This window comes from Canis lupus, chromosome 12 (genome assembly GCF_011100685.1).
Source record: "Canis lupus familiaris isolate Mischka breed German Shepherd chromosome 12, alternate assembly UU_Cfam_GSD_1.0, whole genome shotgun sequence".
Lineage (NCBI taxonomy): Eukaryota > Metazoa > Chordata > Mammalia > Carnivora > Canidae > Canis > Canis lupus.
In genome coordinates this window covers 47,183,318-47,206,501 of record NC_049233.1, presented here as the reverse complement: position 1 = coordinate 47,206,501, position 23,184 = coordinate 47,183,318, and the positions used below count along the sequence as shown (strand labels likewise).

The window sequence follows — 23,184 nt, the reverse complement described above, 5'->3', positions numbered from 1 at the left end:
CTTTTGAGGCTGAAATCATACACCACCAACTCTCTCTTTTGAAGCTATTTCTCCTTGTTGGATGGATGTAGTGTCTTGTCTGGGTAATCCATACAGATATATAGAAACACATACAAGAAGAGTGCCCAGAGCAAAGGTGAGTGCTGAAAAGAAAAAAAATAAGTTTAATTTGTATTTGTGTCCTTAAAACTATATCATAATAATTTTAAATTTTGAAATCTTTTATTATGGGTTTATACCATTAGATCATATGGAAAATAAATCTAAGTGTTCTACTTTTATGATAGTAAGGTTTAGAAAGATAATCAATTCTAGCTCCCCAGCACCCCTCACCACCAAAAAAAAGTACAGTCAAGGGAATGACTATACACTTTCCAAGAACACAAGTATGCCTGTCCTGGGCCACTGACAAAGAATATACTAACTTCCCTATATGCTAATTTAAAGAAAAGCAGTGGAATGTGGCTTTTTTCGTGGCACTAGAAACCTGCAGAAATTTAGAGTAAAAGGTAGTTGAGCAAAATTTCTGAGTTAGATGACCAATGACTCAAACCAGTGAAAATTTCTGAATAGGAAATGAAGTGGTGATTTACTGAGTACAATTCCATTTTCTGCTAGCTTTTTTTTTTCTTTAGCTTGTCCAAACTTGACAAACAGGCATTTTATACATAAACACTTATGTCAAAGTCTACGTCAAAAGTGTATATTCTGTTCAAAACTGAACCATATTCTATATGGAATACAAGAGCACAATCTTACTAGCTCTAAAAATGGCACACAGAGAAATGACATCAAGCTATGATTTTAGTTCACTCCTAACTAGCTTTGCCTTCAAAAAAAGGAAGTTAAATCTAAGTAGAAAACTGGAAGATTTCTAAGATGTTCTAATTCATTTCCATGACCATCAGCAAGAACACTGACCAAAAGCATTTTTCACTGTTCCCAAGTATCCCTTAGGATCAAAGGCAAAAGGATTTGTTAAGGAAGGATCAGAACTACAATTAAAATTTCACCCAAATCAGGTAAGAAATACATCTAAAACAGCACCTATATACACTGATACTAAAATGGTAAGTGGCTGGCCTCCTACAAAATACATAACTGTGTGCCAGGCATTATTCTAAGCATTTCACCAAAACCACCCTAGCAGATGGGTGATATGGTCAGTCCCATTTTACAGATGCAGAAACTAAGACACAGGTTAAGTAACTTCCCTCCCCCACCCCAAAGCTGCACCACTAATAAATGATACAGGCAGAACTTAAAACCATACTATAAAATGGTTTTGTAAGATTTCTACAAGCTTGGTGTTCCTCTATTTGCATTTATAACAAGAGTCCATTTTAAAATCAAATGTAAATATAAGCCAGGTCTCTTACTTAATGTCAGTATTTAACAGATTGTGGTATAATTGATCAGTAAAGAAAATTATTATTACAGCACCCTGAAATGTTAAGTCAAAATCACTACTTAAATAATTCAGAAGCCAACTTAATGCTGGGTGTGGGCTAAGGAAATATATATTAGAAGGACTCACATTGTGAGGGTGCCAGAATGTCATCTATGGTAATGAATTTTGTATTAATTACATATTAAGTGAAACAAAGATATCTTTAATTTAGATTTGGATTGTTGCTTCAAAACCAATTTATACCCAAGTCTAAAAATTAGGAAGGTACAAACTCAGGGAGATGAGTTTTCTGTTCTTCCTTCATCAGAGAAAGCCTTATTTTAATTGTATTGCTGAAAGGAATCATCCCCTAAAGTCCTTGTATTCATTTTCTTGCATACCTAATCAACACTATGTTCACCTGGACGTAAGAAGTATTCAAGTTGTTTTGTATCTCAACCCTGGGGAGCAGGGAGGTCCTGACTCCAAAAAAGGTTCCTCCATAGCCCTCTCACTCTCAGTAGACCCAGTACCCCTCAGCATAAGCTCTAGGATGACTGCAAACACCTTAGTACTGCTAACCCGTATCTCATACAACTATAAACTATAACAAAACAATCTGAGTAAGGCACAATGATCAACTGCCATATTTAATAACATGAAATGAATCAAGAAGTGGGAAACTCTTCTGTGTTAAAAACTTAAAAATACAAACTAAGACATACTTATCTGTAACCCAAACAGCATCACTGAAGCAAAGGTAGAAAGGACAATGGCTGCTGCCGCAGAAAAACCCTTCATGATGTTGTCTGTGTACTTGACCACAACGGAAGTGTAGAGGCCTCCAACACTTGCAAGAACTTGTATACACAAAGAGATAAAATCTTAACACTCAAATAATGGAACATTCTATGACAGCAAAGCAATTTTCACCCCTAGAGATGCCACACTAATTTACCTAGGAAAATACTATTTTCCTTACAAGTAGCCATCTGAGAGAGTTTGTACTAAAATCGAGTAATAGTTCCTACAAAACAACATTGTTTTTCACATGCCCAGAGGGCTATGTGGTCTACTACTAAATTGTACACATTTATTGCTAGCATATTAGATACTTTTGATTGTGAAGGCAAAATTGCTTTGGGATAGCTATGCCACAAAAGTCAGTCAATAAAACCAAAATTACATTTTCAAACTGGTGTTCAAAGTATCAAAGGAACAATTTCGAAATGTTATAAAGGCTTAAAACACAACTTAAAAAAAAAAAAAAAAAAGATCTAGCCAGAACTTTTAATTCCTGGATACTTACAGATGACAAACCATACATAATATGTGTAACCATAGAAAAATCCTTTTTCATTAATTTCAGCTCCATCTGACAAGTAGACGCCAACTAATGTCACAACAATCCCTGAGAGATACATTTGAATGTTTCTCACCCAAAGGGAAGTATCTGAACTCTTTAAAACTTTTTCAAAATACACTCCTGGAAAAAAAAATTAGATATGCAAATATGAGAGATACTATTAAAAATTAATTTAAAATGCCTTTCATTTAGAACAAGAACAGAGGTATGACGATGTAAGGTATATAATTCAGGGAACAAACACATTTTACATCAAATGCACATTTATTATGTTGGTTGTGACATGTGGCATCTTAGATATTACCAACATGTATTTTTATAAAGCATAAAGATTAATAACTAAAAAGGAACTTTATAACCCACATTTAACAGAAGACTCAAATTATTAAGAACAGTTTCTGCCTTTATTATAGCAGTCAGATAGATCACAGAAGCTCTCTGTTAATGCCAATAATAGACTTGCTTTGGCCGGCTAGAAAACTATACTATTAGAGTCAATTATCTTAATCATATCCCTGAAAAAAAAAATCATATCCCTGTAATATCTGCCTAGTAATGAAAACTCCCAGCTTTGCAAAATAACCTATATAATCACCACTTGGGATTTTTTACAGAGTAACAACCAAAATAAAATTTAAATAGAACTTGCTGAGTGAAGCCATTTTCCTTTAAAGCAAGGTTCAACAAGCCAAGTTCATACACAATGGCAGAAGGACCATGAACTCCCTCACAGATAATACATTTTGTGTATACATGTATTTTTCTTGGGGTTGAGGGTCCATAGTTTTTTCAGATATTCTGAAAGAGCAAACGACTCCTTATTACATACACCCAAAATCACATACCACTGCTAAAAGTTTTATACTTAAAAATGAATATATGTATTCATCAAAGATTTTCATTATAAACACCATGTTAATTACAGACTTAGAAACTGCCACTCAAATACTAATCAACTAAAAATTCTAATGAAAAACAAGATTGTTTTCGGTGAATGTGTGTTAGAAAGAGCCAGAGAAAGGGAACAAACATATAATGGCTATTCCTATTCCCATTTTTTAATATTCTATCTGAGAAAACCACTTAACTATTAGGTACTCAGTTACTCCAAGCATAAAGGGATATTAAACCACCCACCATTTCCTAAATTGTGTATTGAAAGGTGGAACTAAATAAAATGTTGGACACAAACATTTAATTGTTCAAAATGGTAGTAACGTCTAATAGCGTATTATTTTTTGGGTAATTCAATTTTTGTTTCTAATTTGCTTGTTCCTAAGAATAAAAATTTAGCATGATGCTATCATTAAATATATCCTAAATTTAGATTGTTTTCCTCTTACCAAACATCTTTTCTACAAGCAATATTTCACTTCCATATCCCACCTACTTTCTTAGTCAAAAGTAAAAAGAATCCTAACTTTTGAAAAAGCACAAATAAAGATAAATAATAACATAGCTATAACAAATACACTCTTTGCTAAAAAGAACTTTGAGGTTCTCTGTTGAACTATTTCTAAAACACATGTTGTACTAACATCCATACTTTGTCTCTTCTTGATTAAGTGGAGGATTTCTTGTCCCTACACATGAATCTAGACTTTCATGTTTTTTTGATGTTAGTGATTTTGGTTTTCCTCCCTCCCTTTTTGGCTGGTGCTTCTATGTATCAACTTTTCTGAGGTACTCTCCACCCTGCCCTCCTTTTCTCCCTATTCCAGAATTCCTAATCTGTTAAAGCAGAGGAAGAACTTAAGGTTAAGAGGGAAAAACAGATGCTGAGCTGGTAACTGAACACCTAAAGCAGCAGAATCATACCTGAAGATAGTGCCATTTCCAGGAAAATGGAGATACTTGAGCTTTCTAACTGCTAATAACTTCCTCCATTTTCAGAAGTCTTTGTTCATTTACTTTTTGGTCCTTAGTCCAATCCTTAGCTGGACTGATGGTAAGCATGATGTAAGAACATGAGTAAGTATGTTCTCAGATAACAGCAAGTATGAATGAGGTCTGAACTGAATTCAACACTGCCACACATTTACTGAAAAAACAGCTGGCACAAAACAGTAAGTTGGAGGATAAGCCTTACTGGGAATAAAATTGTTACAATGAAATAAGATGAACTAGATCCCTATGTAGAGTTTAATCTTGTTTAAAATTTTTAACAGAATAAAACAATGCATTTATCATTTACCTGCAAATCCTGAGCACAATACAGCAACAGCTATAGCGCCAAACCCTAACAATGGATTCTGTTCCACCTGCAATAATGTTTTAAAAGTGATTAGTGACAAAATTCATCCAAGAGAGCAAATGACTATAAAAATCTGTATTACAGTTCTCTTGAAAGTATATGCCACATGAGACCCCGCTATCCTCTAGAGAAAGACAGAAACAAACAAAAGGCCATCCCAGAAATCTCTGAAAAAGCACTGAAGTTATAAAATGTATCACTCAAATTGTAGCCGTGGTGTATGTTTACCAGAACATGCGTGCCCATTTCCTAACAACAGGCAACCTAGCACAGTATTTTGCATAGTCAGCTTGCCTCTTAATTTTAACTTCTGCCACCACCCAAACTCAGGCCCTGATAGTGTCAATGATGTAAATGGTAACAGTTTTACTCATTTATTCCCTAACACCTGCAGGATGAGGTAATGACTTTTAAGCTTTCCTACTTTACTGAATCTTTATCAAATATTAATACCTTACTTACTATGTACTGGATATTTCTCATATACTAAATGAATAAAAATGAGAATGATACATAGTTCTGGTTCTGAGATAGAGGAGGATAGAGGATACTGGAGACTACAGGATAGAGGAGACTGACAGGTATATATAATCCTAATTCTGTGCTAAAAGATGCATGTAAATGTGCCCTAATCTACTGTTTCAACTTTACTTCCTTTTTCTTCCCTAAACTAATCCTCAAAGAGCTTTCATCAGTCTTTCTTCAGAGACAAATACTATCTCAATAGTAAGAGTTGAGACATATGACTATACTATGACAATAACATACCTTATTCAAAATAAAGAGCCTGATAGTATAAGTGATTGTAGCTGTTATTACTACTATTGATTACCTAGCAAAAGGCTAGAACACATGACTTTACTTAAAAAGTTTAATGGGGGTGCCTGGGTGGCTCAGTCAGTTAAGCATCCAACTCTTGATTTAGGCTCAGGTCATGATTTCAAGGTGGTGAGATCGAGCCCGCTGTCTGGCTCCGAGCTGGGCATGGAGCCTGCTTAAGATTCTTTCTCCCAAAAAAAAAAAAAAAAAAAAAAAAAGATTCTTTCTCCCTCTGGTCTCCCCACCACTCTGCCCTCCCACACATTCTGCATTTTGGTTTAGGAAAAGCTCACACACATAACACATTTGCGATAAACTGTGAAATGTTTTGTGTATAATCAGTTATGGAATGGCTATTCTCCCCCCACCTCCTCTGAAAACTTATAGACTTATAGGCTAATTTAACAAGTCTCTAGTATTCAGAACAGAGGAGGTAATTCACAAGTTACACCCCACACTACTTGGGAAGTTTTAAGACTACTGAAGGACAAGAATCAATGAATACATCTATAAGAGATATAAGGAAGTACTGTGACAAGCAGCAGGGAGCAAGAAATCTTTAGAAATGTATTATGAAAGAAACAACAAGGTTGTCTCAATGGGGAGGAAAAAATTTGGATGGTGGTGGTGTGACTGTACTCAAACATACAAAGGATCATCATATATAGTGAATTGGGATTTGCGTTAGTCTAACAAGAACAAAGAACAATGAGGGGCAGTTACCAGAAGCTGCACTTTGCTTAAAATATGAAAGAACTTTATAGAGTGGTCCAAAAGTAGGAAAGCTGCCATATACTCTGCGTTAGATTACTGAGCTTTTCACATACATTACCTATATGAGGTGGACCTAGCATGCTTTGTAATGGTGTAAAGTCTTAAAGTTCATATTTCACTTCTGTTTGCCTTACTTCCCAATAAATTATTTCTATGAGAGTCTACAACTGAATTAAATGTGCAGTACATATTTGGTCACTGTCTTGAAATACCACCAAGAATATATTAAATATGTGAAGACAATAAATATTCATCTAAACCTCATTTTCTGGCAGGTGAGGGGGGAATCCTCCACCTAGTTTTTGGCTAGAAACTACCTAAAAAATGACTGACTTCCTACTTGGCACAAGCTCTCCGTACATCCTCAGCCACCTTATATTTATAGGAGAACTGTGGTCTTTTATTTCCTAAGAGGTAAAGAGACTCTTCGGTTGTTGAGGGAAATTCAGTTTCCACTTCCTAATTCTCTTTGTAAAAATAATCTATAAAGTATATTACACTTTAAAAAAAAATCAGGTATGTACCTCAACACTGAACTCTTAAACTGAAAATTATAAAGGCACTTTTGGCCCTATTTTAGTTATTGATTATCAGTAAAAACACTACTATTCTATAATCCCTATCACTGACAGTGGGAGTATGTACAAAAAGATTTAAAAAACTGGGAGTTGAAGGAAAACATGACAATTAGATGGAGAAAACCTTGCTTAGGGTTCTTGAGAAAATGTCTAAAAGGCCTGTGAGTTCTGAACATACAAACTGGAAACTGATAAAATTATATCACAGGTCAGCTGTTAGTGTGTAACTATGGACAAGTTACTTCAGTTGTTTGAACTTCAATTTTGTCCTCCATAAAACGAAGGGAGTTGATTACATTAATGGTATTTTCCATCTCTAATATATTTTAGTCATATTCCCACCCAGAAAAACTAAAGGAGGGGATTCCAATCAGTTATATTATCTGTATCCGAAGGGAGTAAAAAAAAAAATTAAAAATGCCTATCTGTAGGGCAAAGATTCCTTTCAATCAAAGAAATGTAATCATACTACATTCATCAATATGACTGTCTAAAGTGTCATAAGACTTAAGGAAGTCTTCTATTTTAGGTATGGTATTTGTTTCTTACCACAACTTTTGTAGCTTGGGCTGGCTTCCACTGTACAAGTATGACTCCACCACACAGCATAAAAACTGAAATCCACTGTAATTTGCTGAGTGTCCGGTTTAACATTAAAACAGTACATAAAGCAGTGCAGGGAATCTTCAATTGATAGGTCACCTAGAAACAAAACAATGAATTAATGAACTCATAACAATAGTCTGACACAAATATTTGATATTAACAGAATTATGGAGAAAAAAATATAACGTGATAAAGGGTTAATAAAAATCTTTTCACCCAAAAAAAAAAAAAAAATCTTTTCACCCTAAAAACTTGTTTTTAAGATCCTATATTTTTTGTTGTCATTCACCTCCACTTACCTGGTATACTGCTGCATCCAGATTGCTAAGAGCTAGGAAAGCCATATTGTTCTGAACAGCATACACTAATGATGGTACACTTAACTTCATCAGTTCCTTGGGGCTCCCCAAGACATTTTCTTTTAAAGATGCCTTGAATCTACCCAGACTACCAGCTTCTCTTTGAAAACAAAAGGGAGAGAAAGAGGTGAGAAAATTAAAGACCATCTTTTTCTTTTTTTTTTTTTTTTTTTTTTTTTTTTAAGATTTTATTTCTAAATAAACTCTGCACCCAACATGCAGCTCAACTCCCAACCCCTAGATCAAGAGTCATGTGCTTTACCAACTAAGCCAGCCAGGTGCCTCTATATAGTGTCCTTTTGATAAGATTCCTTCACACAGAATAGCTGTAAGGTGTTAGGTCTATTGATGTAATTTAGCAAATTTATTTTGTTTTTATAATTTCAACTAATTTTAGATTAAAAGAAACATAACTGTGTAAAAGAAAAACAATTACAAGGTTTTTTTGGGAAAATATGACAATGAGGCTTACCATCATCAACCTCTGGTCAAAGCTCCAGGAGTTTTTAAGTATATTAAATAATGACATAATAGGAAACCAGAATTGCTGATATTACCTATAAAAATTTAATCCCTCCCATTTTAACTGCCATTACATCAAGCTCACCCTCATTCTAATTAGATTGCTTATCTATTTTTAAAGGTTTTGTTTTTTTTTTAATTACTATACGTTTAAATTACAAACAAGAAAAAAGCTTTGATAATTATGGAAGTTACTTGGGATAGGGATTGAGCAATTCAGGTCAATATTCTTTGTAAATTAGTTCAGTGCTTATGAAATCTAGTACACGATAAATCAAAGCATACTCTTATAAAACTGAAGTACATATCTATAAGCTTGCAGGAAATAATTTTACTATACCAACTGCAAAAAATTTGCAGGAAATAATAATTTACTAATACCAATACTAAACTGTATTTGTAATGTACATAAAGTTTGCTACTTGATGCATACTGATGATACATGCTCTTAACTATTCATATTTTTTCCTCAGGAGGAACTAGTTAATTCGGTTCATATTTGCCCTCTTGAAAATTTCCTGAAAATAAAAAAGTGTGTTTTATATTAAGCATCAACACCATACAAGGGTTTATATCAAAAGGGTCCTTAAGTTCACAATATCCTTAAGAGGACAAGGCCATAATATTTCTGCAGGGAAACAGATCTGTTTCAACTCCAAGTTAATGACAGTCACACTAAGCCTCTATTATGTTTGCTTAACAGAATCAACAGTCATTAACTGAATTTTGTCATATATAAATACAGCAAAAATAATTACACATGTTCTGAAGGGGATCAAAAAGTCAACAAGGTCAAACTTATTACCTATACCTATCCACTGTAGAACTCTCCAGCCCCCAAGAAAATGCTTACATGTGACAGGAAATTTGGCCTAGCATAGAAACAAAAGACATCCTTCTTAGTTACAGGTCTTCTTCAGGTGCCAAATTCAGCATGCTCTACCCCACAATGGTAAATCTATATGCTGAAAAGTAATGCACATGGCGTGGTGGCAGGCTATAAACTCTATTCAGAAAAGGGAAAGAATATCAAAAAGATGACTATGAAGAAATTCTAGGTAGTAGAATTTTCCAGTACTAAAGATTGGCCCTTTAAACATTTGAGTCTTTTTTCAATTTTGAATGCAAATCTAAGATGTCCTATATGCTTCCTCAACACCTCAAAACTCATTTTTTTCAGAGAATGTTTTCCCTCAATTATAGAATTGACGAACAAAACTAAAGAGAAACAATTAAAATAAGAATGAAGAACCACAGGAGTACAGCTCAAAAGAGCTATCGTAACAGGATGATGTATTAGAAAACATACCGGAACATTTTCCTTAATGTCCTATTTCCCACTAGTAAGCACAAGATAGCAGAGATATAAATCTTATAAAACTGTGAAGTACAGGACATTGCTTTCAGTGTACTGTTACTTTTAATGCCTTCTAAAATACTGACACATACTGCTCTATCTGTAGAGTGGTTCCCTAACGAACTAAGAGATACCTGTTTGTACCCATCGCCCACATTCCACTGCCATGTTCATTAATTCCCTACATTAGATTCCCCAAGCTCGAGTATAGTGGCTATTATCCCTTCCCTAATCACTTGTTCTGGGCAATGCCAATTTACCTCTACCCCTTAGAGATACTCTAAGCCTTCAATAATATAAAATGAATTATCGCCTATCCAGAAAAGAGGTGGTCTCTTTATCACTGACCCTCTTTACCTTGTTGGAATATGGACTACATAAGTACCTCATTACTATTCCACCATGCCTGTATCAATATCAGAATTGCTGTGGTCCCTTTTCTCCTTATCTCTTCTACTGCACTTGCAGCTTTCAACATAAAAGAAGTGCCTATGAGACATCACTCGTCAACCTGAGTACTCCTTTCCTTCGTTGTGACAAACCAGTAAATCTAGTGTATCAGGGATTGACCTTCAGATCTTTGGCTCTCCTGGCTATATCCTTTCTGTTGAATGCTTAGGAGATACTTATTCACTGCCAGAAAGGCTTCAGTACTTTTTTCTGGTTCCTTTTCTAATGCAGATATTAGAGAAGCCAAGCTATATCAGAATGTTAACTACTGGAGAGTTCAGGTTTCACTGTAGTGCCTTATAATTATAGCAGTATTATATAATTATAATAAAATATTTTGAACTAAGTTACAAAGGCAGAGGATGCTAAAAATAATTTAAAAAACAAAAGCTCAAGAATAGAAAACTATCAGTAAAATAAAGAGACTTAGGGGGCCTAAGAAAGAATATGTGGAAATCTTAGCACACAGTTTAAGGAAATAAATGATTTTAGTATTAATCAAATTAAATCCTGTTTAACACATGTTAAGAATATAGCTCTTAAAGCTTATAATTAGCTTTACTCACTAAAGATAAAAAATAACATATCTTCTAGAAAACACTAGTTGTCATCTACTGTTTTACTATTAAACAAAAATAATCAATTCTAAATATACTACAGCCTTGAATATACTATAAAAAGGAACACATAAAAGCCAAAGGTGATTTTTTCTTCCATTTTCCTGCCCTGTTTTCTTAGAAATCAAATACTTTACTAAGTACCTTTTGTAAAAAACAAATGTATTAAACTCCATTGTATGTGACATTGCTAGATTTAAAAAAGAGCATGTGTAATCCAAAAGCACAAATTTTTTTTTTAGATATAGTCTCCCATTAAATTTCTTAATCGAACAATTTGTTTTGATTTTTATTGCTGGAATAGAATGTGCAACCTTTTGTTATCTGAAGAAATTCTGAAACTCCTCATTGATTACAGAGATTCCACTGGTGCCTTCCCCCCTAAAAATTTCCTATCAACAGGCTGAAACCAATTTTTTTCTGACCTATATTTATATTTGGTCAAAAAGTAGGCCTTGTTCTCCCAGCTCCTGATCTGATGAGAACTACTTGGAGGCATCATGTAAGGTACATGCCTTTTACATCCTATGATCCTAAACCCGTTACAACATGGGTACAAAGAGGTGTCAAAAAATGCAAACCCAAAAAAAATAAAATAAATAAAATAAAATAAAATAAAATAAAATAAAATAAAATAAAATAAAATAAAATAAAATAAATAAATAAAAATGCAAACCCCAAAAAAATAAAAAAATAAAATAAAATAATAAAATAAAATAAAATAAAATAAAATAAAATAAAATAAAATAAAATAAAATAAAATAAAAATGCAAACCCAGTGTTACAGATTTTATGAGAACAGTATTTCTGGTCTTCTAGAAGAGTGACTTGACAAACAGTAGCTTAGGAAGTTTGAATGGTTAAGTAAATGTTTAGATCTGATGTTACGTGTAGTAATAAGTTATGAAAAAATATAAACCAAGTCTTAGCAATAAAAAATAAATAATATATATGTATATATAAACAAACCCAGCAGGAGAAACAAAACAGGACTAGATAATCTATAATGTAAGCCATTATTCTAGGAAATGCCAGAAAATAATTAAAATAATAATTTTTCTGGAGTAAAATAATTTTCTCCAGTCTTATATAATGTATTTGGTTTATTACTAAACACACTCAAAATATAGTATATTTACACAACCTGCTAAGTTTACTTAGTCTTTATAGACTGATGAAGAGCAAACAATAAAAAGTGACTTTGTTCTAAGACAATGTGAAAGTTTTGTAGTTTCATTTCTTCATTCCACAAGTGACAGATTTAAATAAAAACTGTCCGTTTTAACAGCTATGATAGCATTTAATAAAGCATACAGCTAACCAGTAATTTTCCTGTGACGTGGAGTAGTAACTAGTTTGAAAAACCAAAATATTTTAGACATTATACTGTTTTAAGTTTTAGAGTATAACTCAGAAATTGGTAATTCAAAGTTCTTTAAAAATCAATTTAATCACATAGAACTTTTGCAACTTTGGACTGTAATCTGTCCCCTCCTCCTAAAAACAGGATTTAGTAATTTCCTCTTCAATTTAAAAGTGATCTGATGTAATCATACATATGCACAACAGTGTAAGAAGATGGGTTGTTATGCCTTTGTTTAGACTGCAAACAACCCAAATGCCCAACAATAGAGGCTAGTATATATAATACATCCAAATAATGGAACACCATGCAGCTCTTAAAAAGATTTAGATTTAGATTTCTATGTACGGACATGGAACAATCTCGAAAATAAAACATTTAAGCAGGAAAAACAACGTAAAGTGGAGCATTAGCATATACCATCCATATATGCATAGTATGGGTAATTAAAACTCCACCAATCAGACCATGTAAACTTTAAATCTTACCTAAGCAGCCATCTATTAATTCTTCCCTGCATTCCTATTCTTGCAGTTCTAGCTTACTGAAATAAGTATAATTTCACATTCCAAAAATTACTATAAATTATAAGTAAAATCAACAAGAATGGGGAAACCTAAAATTACAAACAAACCAGAAAAACTTGTCAGGTTTTTTTTTTTAATGAATAACAAAATTACACTGAAGGGGAAAAAAGAACTGACCCAACTATTCTTTTTTTTTTTTTTTTAAAGATTTTATTTATTTATGATAGTCACAGAGAGAGAGAGAGAGAGAGAGAGGCAGAGACACAGGCAGAGGGAGAAGCAGGCTCCATGCAGGGAGCCCGACGTGGGATTCGATCCCGGGTCTCCAGGATCGTGCCCTGGGCCAAAGGCAGGTGCCAAACCGCTGCGCCACCCAGGGACCCCTGACCCAACTATTCTTAAAAAAGTCTTCTTACTGTATGTTCTAAAATGAAAGGCAAAAAGAACTACATACAAATACTGTTTAGTGAGTAGGATTTTCACAGCTCTATGTTAGAAACTGAATCTACTCATGTACTCGAAGATTAAGCAAATAAGTAAATATCTTAAGGATAACAGAACCTAGACGCATCACCATTAGAGAAGGGAGCAACTATGGGAAGGGAAGTTTTAAAGTAAACTGTGTATGAGATCAGAATTACAGATCTCAATATTACAACTCATGGTTATACACACAGACATAGACATACACATACAGAAACATTAAAAAAAGAGAAAAGAAAGAGAAAGAAAGAAAGAAAGAAAGAAAGAAAGAAAGAAAGAAAGAAAGAAAGAAAGAAAGAAAGAAAGAAAGAAAGAAAGAAAGAAAGAAAGAAAGAAAGAGAAAGAAAGAAAAGAAAAGAGAAAAAGAAAAGAGAAGAAAAGAAAACAGGAAAAAAACTTGAAGATCCCACTGCCCTAATCTGGGATAATTTTAGCATCAAAATAAACAATGATAATGGATTCCAGCCCAATGAATCCATGAATCTATGCTGTGTGTATGAGAGAGAGAGACAGAAACAGAAAGGGAATGCTTCTTAGAGTAGGCAACTAATAAATGTACAAGGAACAATGAAATTAAGAAATTACTATTTGGCAACATTAATGGGCAATAAATTTAGTGAGTGAAAATGATAGGAGAAACCGTATTTCCTTAGCCACGAAGTATCTCTCCACAAGATATTCATTAATTACAAAGATAAAATGGGTAACTCTATGTGGAGAAACTTAGCAGGCACTACCCTAATCAAATCAAAATTAAATTACCAGTGATGGGGCAAATAGATATTACATGCCTGATGATACACTGCAGTGAGGACACACCATTTCTGTGATACTTCTGGCCACAAAAACAAAAAATACAACTAAATTTAATCATAAGAAAGCTTTCAATAAACATAAATTGACATTCTATGAAATAAATGGACTATGCTCTTCAACAATGTCAAAGACATGCAAAAAAGAAATTTGGGAGAACTGTCCCAAATTAAAGGAAGCTAGAGATGTGACAACTGAATGTAATTATTCTACTATTTAAGGACACTAGGGCAATTGGCAAAATTATCTAAGGTTTGTCAATTAAATAATAATATTATGTCAATACTAGTATCTCAATTTTGGTATTTTATGATTAGGTAACAATGTCATTGTTTTTAGGAAATATGCACTAAAGAATCTAGGGACAAAGCAGCATCTTGTGTGACCTTCCTCTCAAATAGTTTGTAAAAAATGCACAAGTATATACAGAGAAAGAATATAAAATGTACATGGTAAAATGTTGGCATTCGGAAATAAAAAAGAAAAATCAGAAGATAAAACAAAATCACTGAAATGTCTAACAATGCTACTACATTCTTATCTTTGTCTTAGCTAATCAAAACCTCAATTATTTCACTGTTCTGAAAGACCCATAATTTGAAAATTAGAGATCAGGGAACTTGTCTTCTAATCCTCTCACTGCCAATCACTTTCTAAGTATCTTTGGCAAATCTTCCCTCAACCTAAGATTTTCATAATAGAAGATGAAATTATAGCTACAACTAAAATAGAGGGACAAGAATGGAATGAAAATTGGCTGTATCTACCTGCATGTTTCCCTCACTGTCTGAGGGGAGACCGGAAAGAATGTTTCCTTAACATCACTCTGGTAGCCCGCCACTCTCAATAGCAGTAATCCTGATATATGAATGCAGTAAATTTAATTGCTGCAATCTTAAAAGATATTTGGCACTTTACACAACACATTTTGACAGTGATTAACAGATTGTATTCCACAGTGTAGTTTCTTGCTTTCTAAAGAAGTTAGGTATCTGCTCATTAGGTTTTCAAAAATTCCTTTTTTACGATAGTGCCAAAAAGCAGCATTATTCTTTGGTTTTCCTAAGGTGGTTTTAACTTACAACATTATATATTATAGAAGTAGTTTCCTCATTTAATGCCCAGTTTTCTTGGAGACCACACCAAGGAGTGCATTTCTCTGCCTTTTGTTCTCTTACCACAATCTGAAAGATGTTATATACTGTACTCCTCACCAAAGCAAGTCTACATTTCCTTCAGAAAGTTAAATACCTTAAACACATCACACAGAAAAATTTCAACTGAATTTCATTTATAATTTACTTTTTTTACTATATATAAATAGGGCAAAGAAGATATGAGATTAAAATTAAGCTATTGTCTTCCAGTGTTTCAGCAAGCCAGCTATACCCTTCAGACTACAAAGGGTTTTTACCATACTAATACTACTACCTATGCTTCAGGGGATGCAACCCCACTATTCCAACCCCAGGAAAGGGAAAAAGGAAGAGAAAGAACCAAAGAGAATGGAGTCTCTGCCATGTGATCTGGATTGCCAATATGAATTCTGTCCAAATAGGATTCCCTACATACAGAAACTCCCTACCACCTTAAATCCTGAGAGACTGGCCATTCATTTAAAATAAGAGTCTGGAACCAAATCCATTTGGTCAGGTCAAATTTATTAGACCAAGATTATATTAATTAGTCCCTTTCCAGTCTCAAGTTCTGACATGAGAAGAGTGACTAGACTGTAGATCTCCAAAGCTCACCAGGAACCATCCTGGTACATGCCTTTTACATCCTATGATCCCAAAATAAGAAATACTACACACCAAGCATTGCAAGGCTGGAAAAACATCAAAATAAACTGCCTCTGCTTAAATTCTTAGGACCTAAATATTCTAATTTACCTAATTTGGGCACTTCGTTAAAGTTATGTTTACCTTAATCTGCTTAATTTAACTCCTAAAGAATTCTGAGACACTGACTCTTATTTTTTAAATAAGCTGACTCCTGTTTGTCTACATACTGCACATATTACTGTGTGTTCCTCTTCATGTAGGTTCTGTGGTTTCTGGTTATATTGTCCAGAAAATAGGAATCTTTTAAGGTAAACAGAGTTAAAGGGCATTGAAAATGAGAATACTTTTATGAGATTCCTCTCTTCTGCCAATCTTTTCTAATCCCATGAGATTATATAGTTTATGTTATAAGGACATCCATATTTATTTCTCTAGCCCAGACCTCTCTTCTGTGTTCCAAACTCATCAGTGCAACTGCCTATTTTCCACAGCCCACTTGGATATCTCAGTGGCACTAAAAACTCAATATTGTACCTACCCAAAATGAAAGTATTGATATCCCCTTCCCTCAAATCTGCTTTTCTTCCTGTCTCAGAAAAAAATAACTGTACCCAGTTTTTTATAAGAAAAATGATTCTTAAGATCCCCCTTGCCTCATCTGCTGTAATTGATCATTATTCATGGGTTCTGTGTGTACAAATCTGCCTATTTGCTAACATGTATCTGTAACCCCAAAATCAATACTCTCAGCACTTGTACAATCATAGGCAGACATGTACAGAGATGCCAAAAATTTGAATTGCCTAATATGCACATCCCCAGTCGAGGTCGAAAAAAGACAGTGCTTCTGTCTTCTTGTTTCAGTTTTTACACCGTAAGCAAATGCAGCCTATTTAGTGCAACGTTTTCCCCATTTGGGGGCTTTTTGGTGGTGATTTTGCTCTCTAAAATGGCCCCCAAGCATAATGTCCAAGTCCAAGACAGCTGTAATGTGCCTTAAGGAGAAAAATACAAGTTAGATAAGATTTCTTTAGGCAAGAGTTATAGAGCTATTGGCTGTGAGTTCAATGCTAATCAACATATATTAAATAAGGTGTCTTTAAAAAGAAACATGCATAAAACAAGGTTATATATTGATCAGTTGATGAAAATGTTGCGACCAGAGACTCACAGGAACTTAACACTGTTTTTGCCTTAGGAGCAGAGCAATATTCACTAATTCAGTGTCCATGGTAACTTCATAGAACATAACTACTGTGAATAATACAAATCGACTATGTACCCAAACCCATCACCAACTCCTATAGATTCTCCTTCCAGAACGTAACTCAGATCCATTAGCTTCTATGCTGTCATAGTAGGCCATTATTTCTAGCCTAATAAGCTTCCTTATTTCCAGCTCTTTGCACCCTTCTAATCCATTCTCCTCAAAGATCAAAATGACTCTTAAAGCAAAATGGATTGTCATGGTTAGTCCTTGATTTAAACCATTCAGTTATTTCTGAGGGCACTTTAGATAAAATCCAAACTTCATAGGCCCATGGACTTACCTTGATACCCTGTAGACCTCTCCTGCTTCATCTTAGCACCACTGAGACATACTGATTTGCTGCCGTTATTCCCTAAGAGTCAAGAATTTTCCTGCTTCAGGGACTTCAAACACACTATTCTCTCTTCTTTCTCTGTGCTCTTATCCTACACAAGTTGTACTCAATGTTCAGGTCTAGGTTTAAATGTAACTTTCTCAGAAAGCCTTCCAACCCAAATGGAGACCCTCTATTATACTTATTTGTAGCATCTTCTAGTTACCCTTAACAGCATATATTACTTATTTGCTTAATATCTGGTTCTCCACTAGACTATAAGCTCCATGAGGACAGAACTATACTGTGCTTTAGTTTCATTATCAAAGGTCTCATCACATATTGCTAAAGAAGCAATCACAATATCCTTTTATTTAATTTTATAAGTATCAATCTGTGACTTCCTAGGTTGAAATCAATCTCCTTTATCTTTCACTTTTTTTTTTACCATTCTAAGAAATGACCATTCTTAACACTAAGCAAATTCTTTGTTCCAAGAAATATTTTCTTGTTATGAATAACAGGTAGTTTCTATCGATGTGTTCTGAATAAGCACATGAAAATTTGCCAACATATTCTCCATAAAAATTATATTCACTTTAAAATCCAATAGTTTCCAGGGGATCCCTGGATGGCTCAGCGGTTTGGCGCCTGCCTTTGGCCCAGGGCGTGGTCCTGGCATCCCGGGATCGAGTCCCACGTCGGGCTCCCTGCGTGAAGCCTGCTTCTCCCTCTGCCTGTGTCTCTGCCTCTCTCTCTCTCTCTCTCTCATAAATAAATAAAATCTTTAAAAAAATAAAATAAAATAGTAAGATAAAATCCAATAGTTTCGGGATGCCTGAGTGGCTCCATGGTTGAGTGTCTGCCTTTGGCCCAGGGTGTGATGCCGGAGTTCCAGGATGGAGTCCCACATCGGGCTCCCTGGGAGGAACCTGCTTCTCCCTCTGCCTATGTCTCTGCCTTCTCTCTGTGTCTCTCATGAATAAATAAAATCTTTAAAAATAATAATAAATAAAATAATAAAATCCAATAGTTTCAAATGCATTTAATTTCATGTTTTATGAATTCATTGCCAGTGCTTTTTCCACTTAGAAACTCTTATGTGCTTTAAATGAATCTTCTTCATCAAATTCTTGTTAGCCATATGATATCAAATGCCAGCTACCAAAACTATGTATGTCATAATTCTTTACTTTTTTTTGGTTGTCCCTAGTCTTGTATACTCTGCAGGTACAGGTTCATAAAAGAGCCTCTCTTGTGAGCCTTTACATTATGCTGGTGTCAGACACAGCAACTTATTATTGAGGATGATCATGTTCATCAAGTACAGTATTTGGTTTTCCATACTGTTGTTATTTCAGCACCATTATCTGACTTGTCTGGCGAATTCTCAGAAATTATTTGGGTTTTTATTTTTATGTAATTGTCAAAAAAAATTTCCACAAAACAAACTACAGCTGACCATACCCATAACATTGAATAACTGAAAAATAATAAATACTACACACCAAGCATTGCAAGGCTGGAAAAACATCAAAATAAAGTCTATCCAAGTGGTTTCGCAGAATACAGCTCAATGGCTGAGCTACACCAAAGACCTCGCTGCTTTTTTTTACACACTGGTTTTTAAACCTTCCCAACAGTTACAAAACAACTGAATGATTTGACCTTACAGTTTAAAATGGCTGATGCCATGCATGACAGTCCTATTTCATCCTTGAGTCACAATTGTTTCTCCCTGTGGAATTTGGGGAATAAAAAGAAGAGATGGGTTCCCTTCTCCCTCTTCTATCAATATCCCTATATTTGTCTTAAAAGAAGCCAAGCCTTAAGATTTTATTAAACTCTTAGGTTATATAGAAGTTGCTGTAGAGTTTTTGTAGTTGTAGTAGAGGTTTTTGCCTTTGGAACATTGCCTTTTAAAGGTACAATAAGACCTCTCATTTATCTGACATTATCCAGAATGACAAATCCCCCAAGTAAAGCCAAATCTCCATAAAAATGAATCTTATTAAGTAAGAAACTGTGAAAGGTCTGAGATTTTACCCAACTTACAACCTAACAACTAAGCCCAAAAGATAAATTATTTTTTAAGATTATTTGAGAGACAGAGTACCCGAAAAAGAGCACAAGCAGAGGAGACAGTTGGACAGAAAGGGGGAAGTGGACTCTGTTGAGCAGGGAGCCTTAGGAGCCTGAGATCATGACCTAAACCGAAGGCAGAAGCTTAACCAACTGAGCCACTCAGGTGCCTCTAAACTCCAATATATTAAAGCTTGCTACCACATGGCTTCAAGTTATTTTTCTGTTCTTTTCTCCCTCCCCAAGGCATTTTTATACTTTTTCACATAATATTTGTAATCATGCATGTGTTTACTGATTTTCTCTCTTCTTCTAAACCTAAGCTCCAAGCAAGGAGAAACTATATATATTTCATTCATACCTGTATATGCAACACATTTTATAAAACTGTAACACAAAAATCAGTAAATATCTATTAAATGAAATTTAAAAGTATTTATATGCAATGTGTTTCTACCTAAAAGCTTACACACATGCTATTCCTCACTGGTGCTCCACTCTCACTAAGTCACATCTTGAAATCTGTATGAACTCTCACCTGCCACATGACCCAAAAGGGTTCACATCTCATCAATCTCCCAATGCAATTTCCTACCGGATTTTACTTAATTCTCACAACCCTATATTATTTTCTGCAATTAAAATATAAAGAAACTAAAGTTTAGAGAGATTAAAAGATATGTGCAAACTCATCTAAGTTTAAAATTAAGTCTGTGTCACTTCAAAGTCCCTATTCCTAAACCTCTCTCATATCACATGCATCCTTAGCTAAAATGATTCTCCTACAATGTCACTGATCCAAAGCCCAGTGTTGGCAGCCCAGTGGCTCAGCAGTTTAGTGCCACCTTTCAGCCCAGGGCGTCATCCTGGAGACCGGGGATTGAGTCCAATCTCGGGCTCCCTGCATGGAGCCTGCTTCTCCCTCTGCCTCTCCCTCTGTGTCTCTCATGAATAAATAAATAAAATCTTCAAAAAAAAAAAAAAAAAGCCCAGTGTTGCCACATATTAATGTAAGTATAATATTGAGGAACCTCAGATGATGTACAGGCAAAATAAGGGTATAGAACTTACCAAAAAAAAAAAAAAAATGTATACAGATTAGATGATGAAAAGTACTGAGCACAGTGCCCAGTACTTAACACACAAAACACTCAAGAAACATTAACTATTATTATCATTATATGCCTCTGAAACAGAAATCACTAATTTGTTTCTGTGAGGGTCAAATGGTAAAATAGTTCAGACGCTGTAAGCCACACAATCTCTGCTACAACAAAAAGAGGCAGCAAGCTGGGTTTGGCCCACAAGTCATAATTTGCCAACCCCTGGTTTATAGCAACATTCTTCAACCTCAGCACTATGAATACGTGGGGCTGGATGAGTCTCTGTTGCAGAGGGCTGTTTTGTGCATCGCAGAAAGTTCAGCAGCATCCTTAGCCTCCACTCAGCAGATGCCAGTAGCATCACCCAAGTGGACACAACTAAAAAAAGATCTCCTGTGGAGCAAAACTGCCCCTGGTTGAGAAACACTGCTCTAGAGCAATCAAACTTATGAAGATGCAGCCAGAATTTTCTAATAAAGAAAATAACTAAGTGGAGGATTAACAATTACACACACTAAAAAGTATTTATACTCACTTAGCTAAAATTCCCACACTTAGCAGTAACTTTATAACTTCTGTGATACACACGGCTGTGGTTGAAAAGTAGAGTTCTTTGTCTGATGTCCTTGTGTATCTTAAAGCTATGGTATAAGCTGCAGCCACCAGGGTCATCACTGCCAAGCAGTAGAACTTGAATAATAAACTGACATTTTCTGGAAAATATGTGCAACAAAGATATTATTTAGCAGACAGCATTATATTTATAAAAATTAATATTATACCTCAAAATGCTTCCCAACTTCAAGCACAAGATACTTTTTGAAACCCAGGATATTTGACAATTTATTTCAAAACAATACTTTCCGAGTACATGAACACCAACATACATACACAAAATACAGTTGGCTTTAAATATCAACCAGTTAAGCAAAGATTTTGTCCCTGAAGGATGCCCCAACTGCAAGATTATGTGGCATACTGACGCTAGTCTGGGATATAATAAATTACATATTTAATATATCTTTATAATATAATGTTAGCATCACACATTTATAGTAGGCATATAAGACTTTTGGCTAAGGCAGAACAAATATTTATCGGCAATAAGCCTAAATCTGTAAATTACTGCAACTATTTCAGATAATGATTGAATTCTGTAATTTTGAAGCTTTGCTCATCATTAATCTTGCTGTCCCCATCCTATGTTAGTTATCGAAACAATTCTATTTTTTTTCCCCTTAATTCCTGTTTTGCTACAAAAAGACTCCTGAAGGTTGGACTTACTCGAAATGGGAGAACGCATACGAGCGTGATACACAACTCCAGACAATGTCCCTGGCAGGGCTTTAATGATAATCGTGAGTTCCCCGACCAGGAAAACAACTTGGCACCCATGCAGGAAGATATCCTTTAAGTGTTTGTTTAACATTTACTCAGGGGTGAAGCTAAATATAGTCCGTAGAAGGGTGGAGAAGGAATCCGGGTGTCGCCCAACCTGTCCTAGCTACAGCTCTAAGGTCCAGAAATCCAACTCCGTTCCCAACTTACATACCCTACTCAGCGAAACAAAACTCAGCTTCGGGGTGAATCACAACCACTCTCACGAAACGCCAATTAGTCATCAAATATCAATACCCTAACGTGCTATCCCCCCGGGGGGGGGGGGGGCGGGGGGCGGTGGCTGTCGCCCTCCCCCCAGAATATCAGGAGCGTTCCTTCCAACCCCGCACAACATCCTCCAGGGAAGGCGCTCTGTCAACGACTGCTTTCTCCGTCTCGTACGGTGTCAGCGCTGCTGTAATGCCCAGTGATGCTTCCTGCGGCGGCTCCGTGGACCAGCCGCGGCGTGGGCTGCGCGCCCGGAGCGCGCCCTCGAGCCTCTGAGCATCCGTAGGGCAGAAGGCGCAGAAGAGACCGCAGCCGCGGACCCCGCCGGAACCCGGCACCGTCCTGCGCTGCCGCGCGGGGACGCGGGGCGCCCTCGGGGTCCGCCGCAGCCCGGGCCTGTCTGAATTTGGTTCCCACCCGCTGCGGGCTCGTCGGGGCAGAGGCGGGGTGGAGCCGCAAAACGCCCCGCGCGGAGTCCGCCTTGGGGAAGCCAGCCGCAGCGCAGCAGGAGGCTGCCCGCCCTGCGCTGCCCTGACAGGCGGCGGCGGCGGCGGCGGCGGCGGCGCGGGCTCACACCCGCGAGCGGCTCCAAACAAACTCCGGGCGCCGACGCCGACGCCGACGCCCGGCCCCAGAGCTCCGCGGGCGCGGACAGGCGCTGACGCTCGCGCGCCCCCGCCCCCGCCCCCGCCCCCGCGGGCTCCCCCGTCCCGGCGGCCCCCGGCCTCACCTCTTGGGGCAGCCAT

At 36.0% G+C, this 23,184-nt stretch overlaps 1 protein-coding gene across 1 annotated transcript; it reads right to left on the bottom strand.

The window, feature by feature from the left end:
* Positions 1–15: 15 nt before the first annotated feature.
* SLC35A1 (solute carrier family 35 member A1) lies at positions 16–23,184 on the bottom strand. Its single transcript, NM_001003058.1, has 8 exons — positions 23,169–23,184; positions 21,366–21,543; positions 8,087–8,246; positions 7,731–7,883; positions 4,951–5,017; positions 2,700–2,876; positions 2,116–2,250; positions 16–143 (listed from the first exon to the last, which is right to left on the bottom strand). Exons 1-8 carry the CDS (start codon positions 23,182–23,184, stop codon positions 16–18), a joined length of 1,014 nt encoding a protein of 337 aa, NP_001003058.1.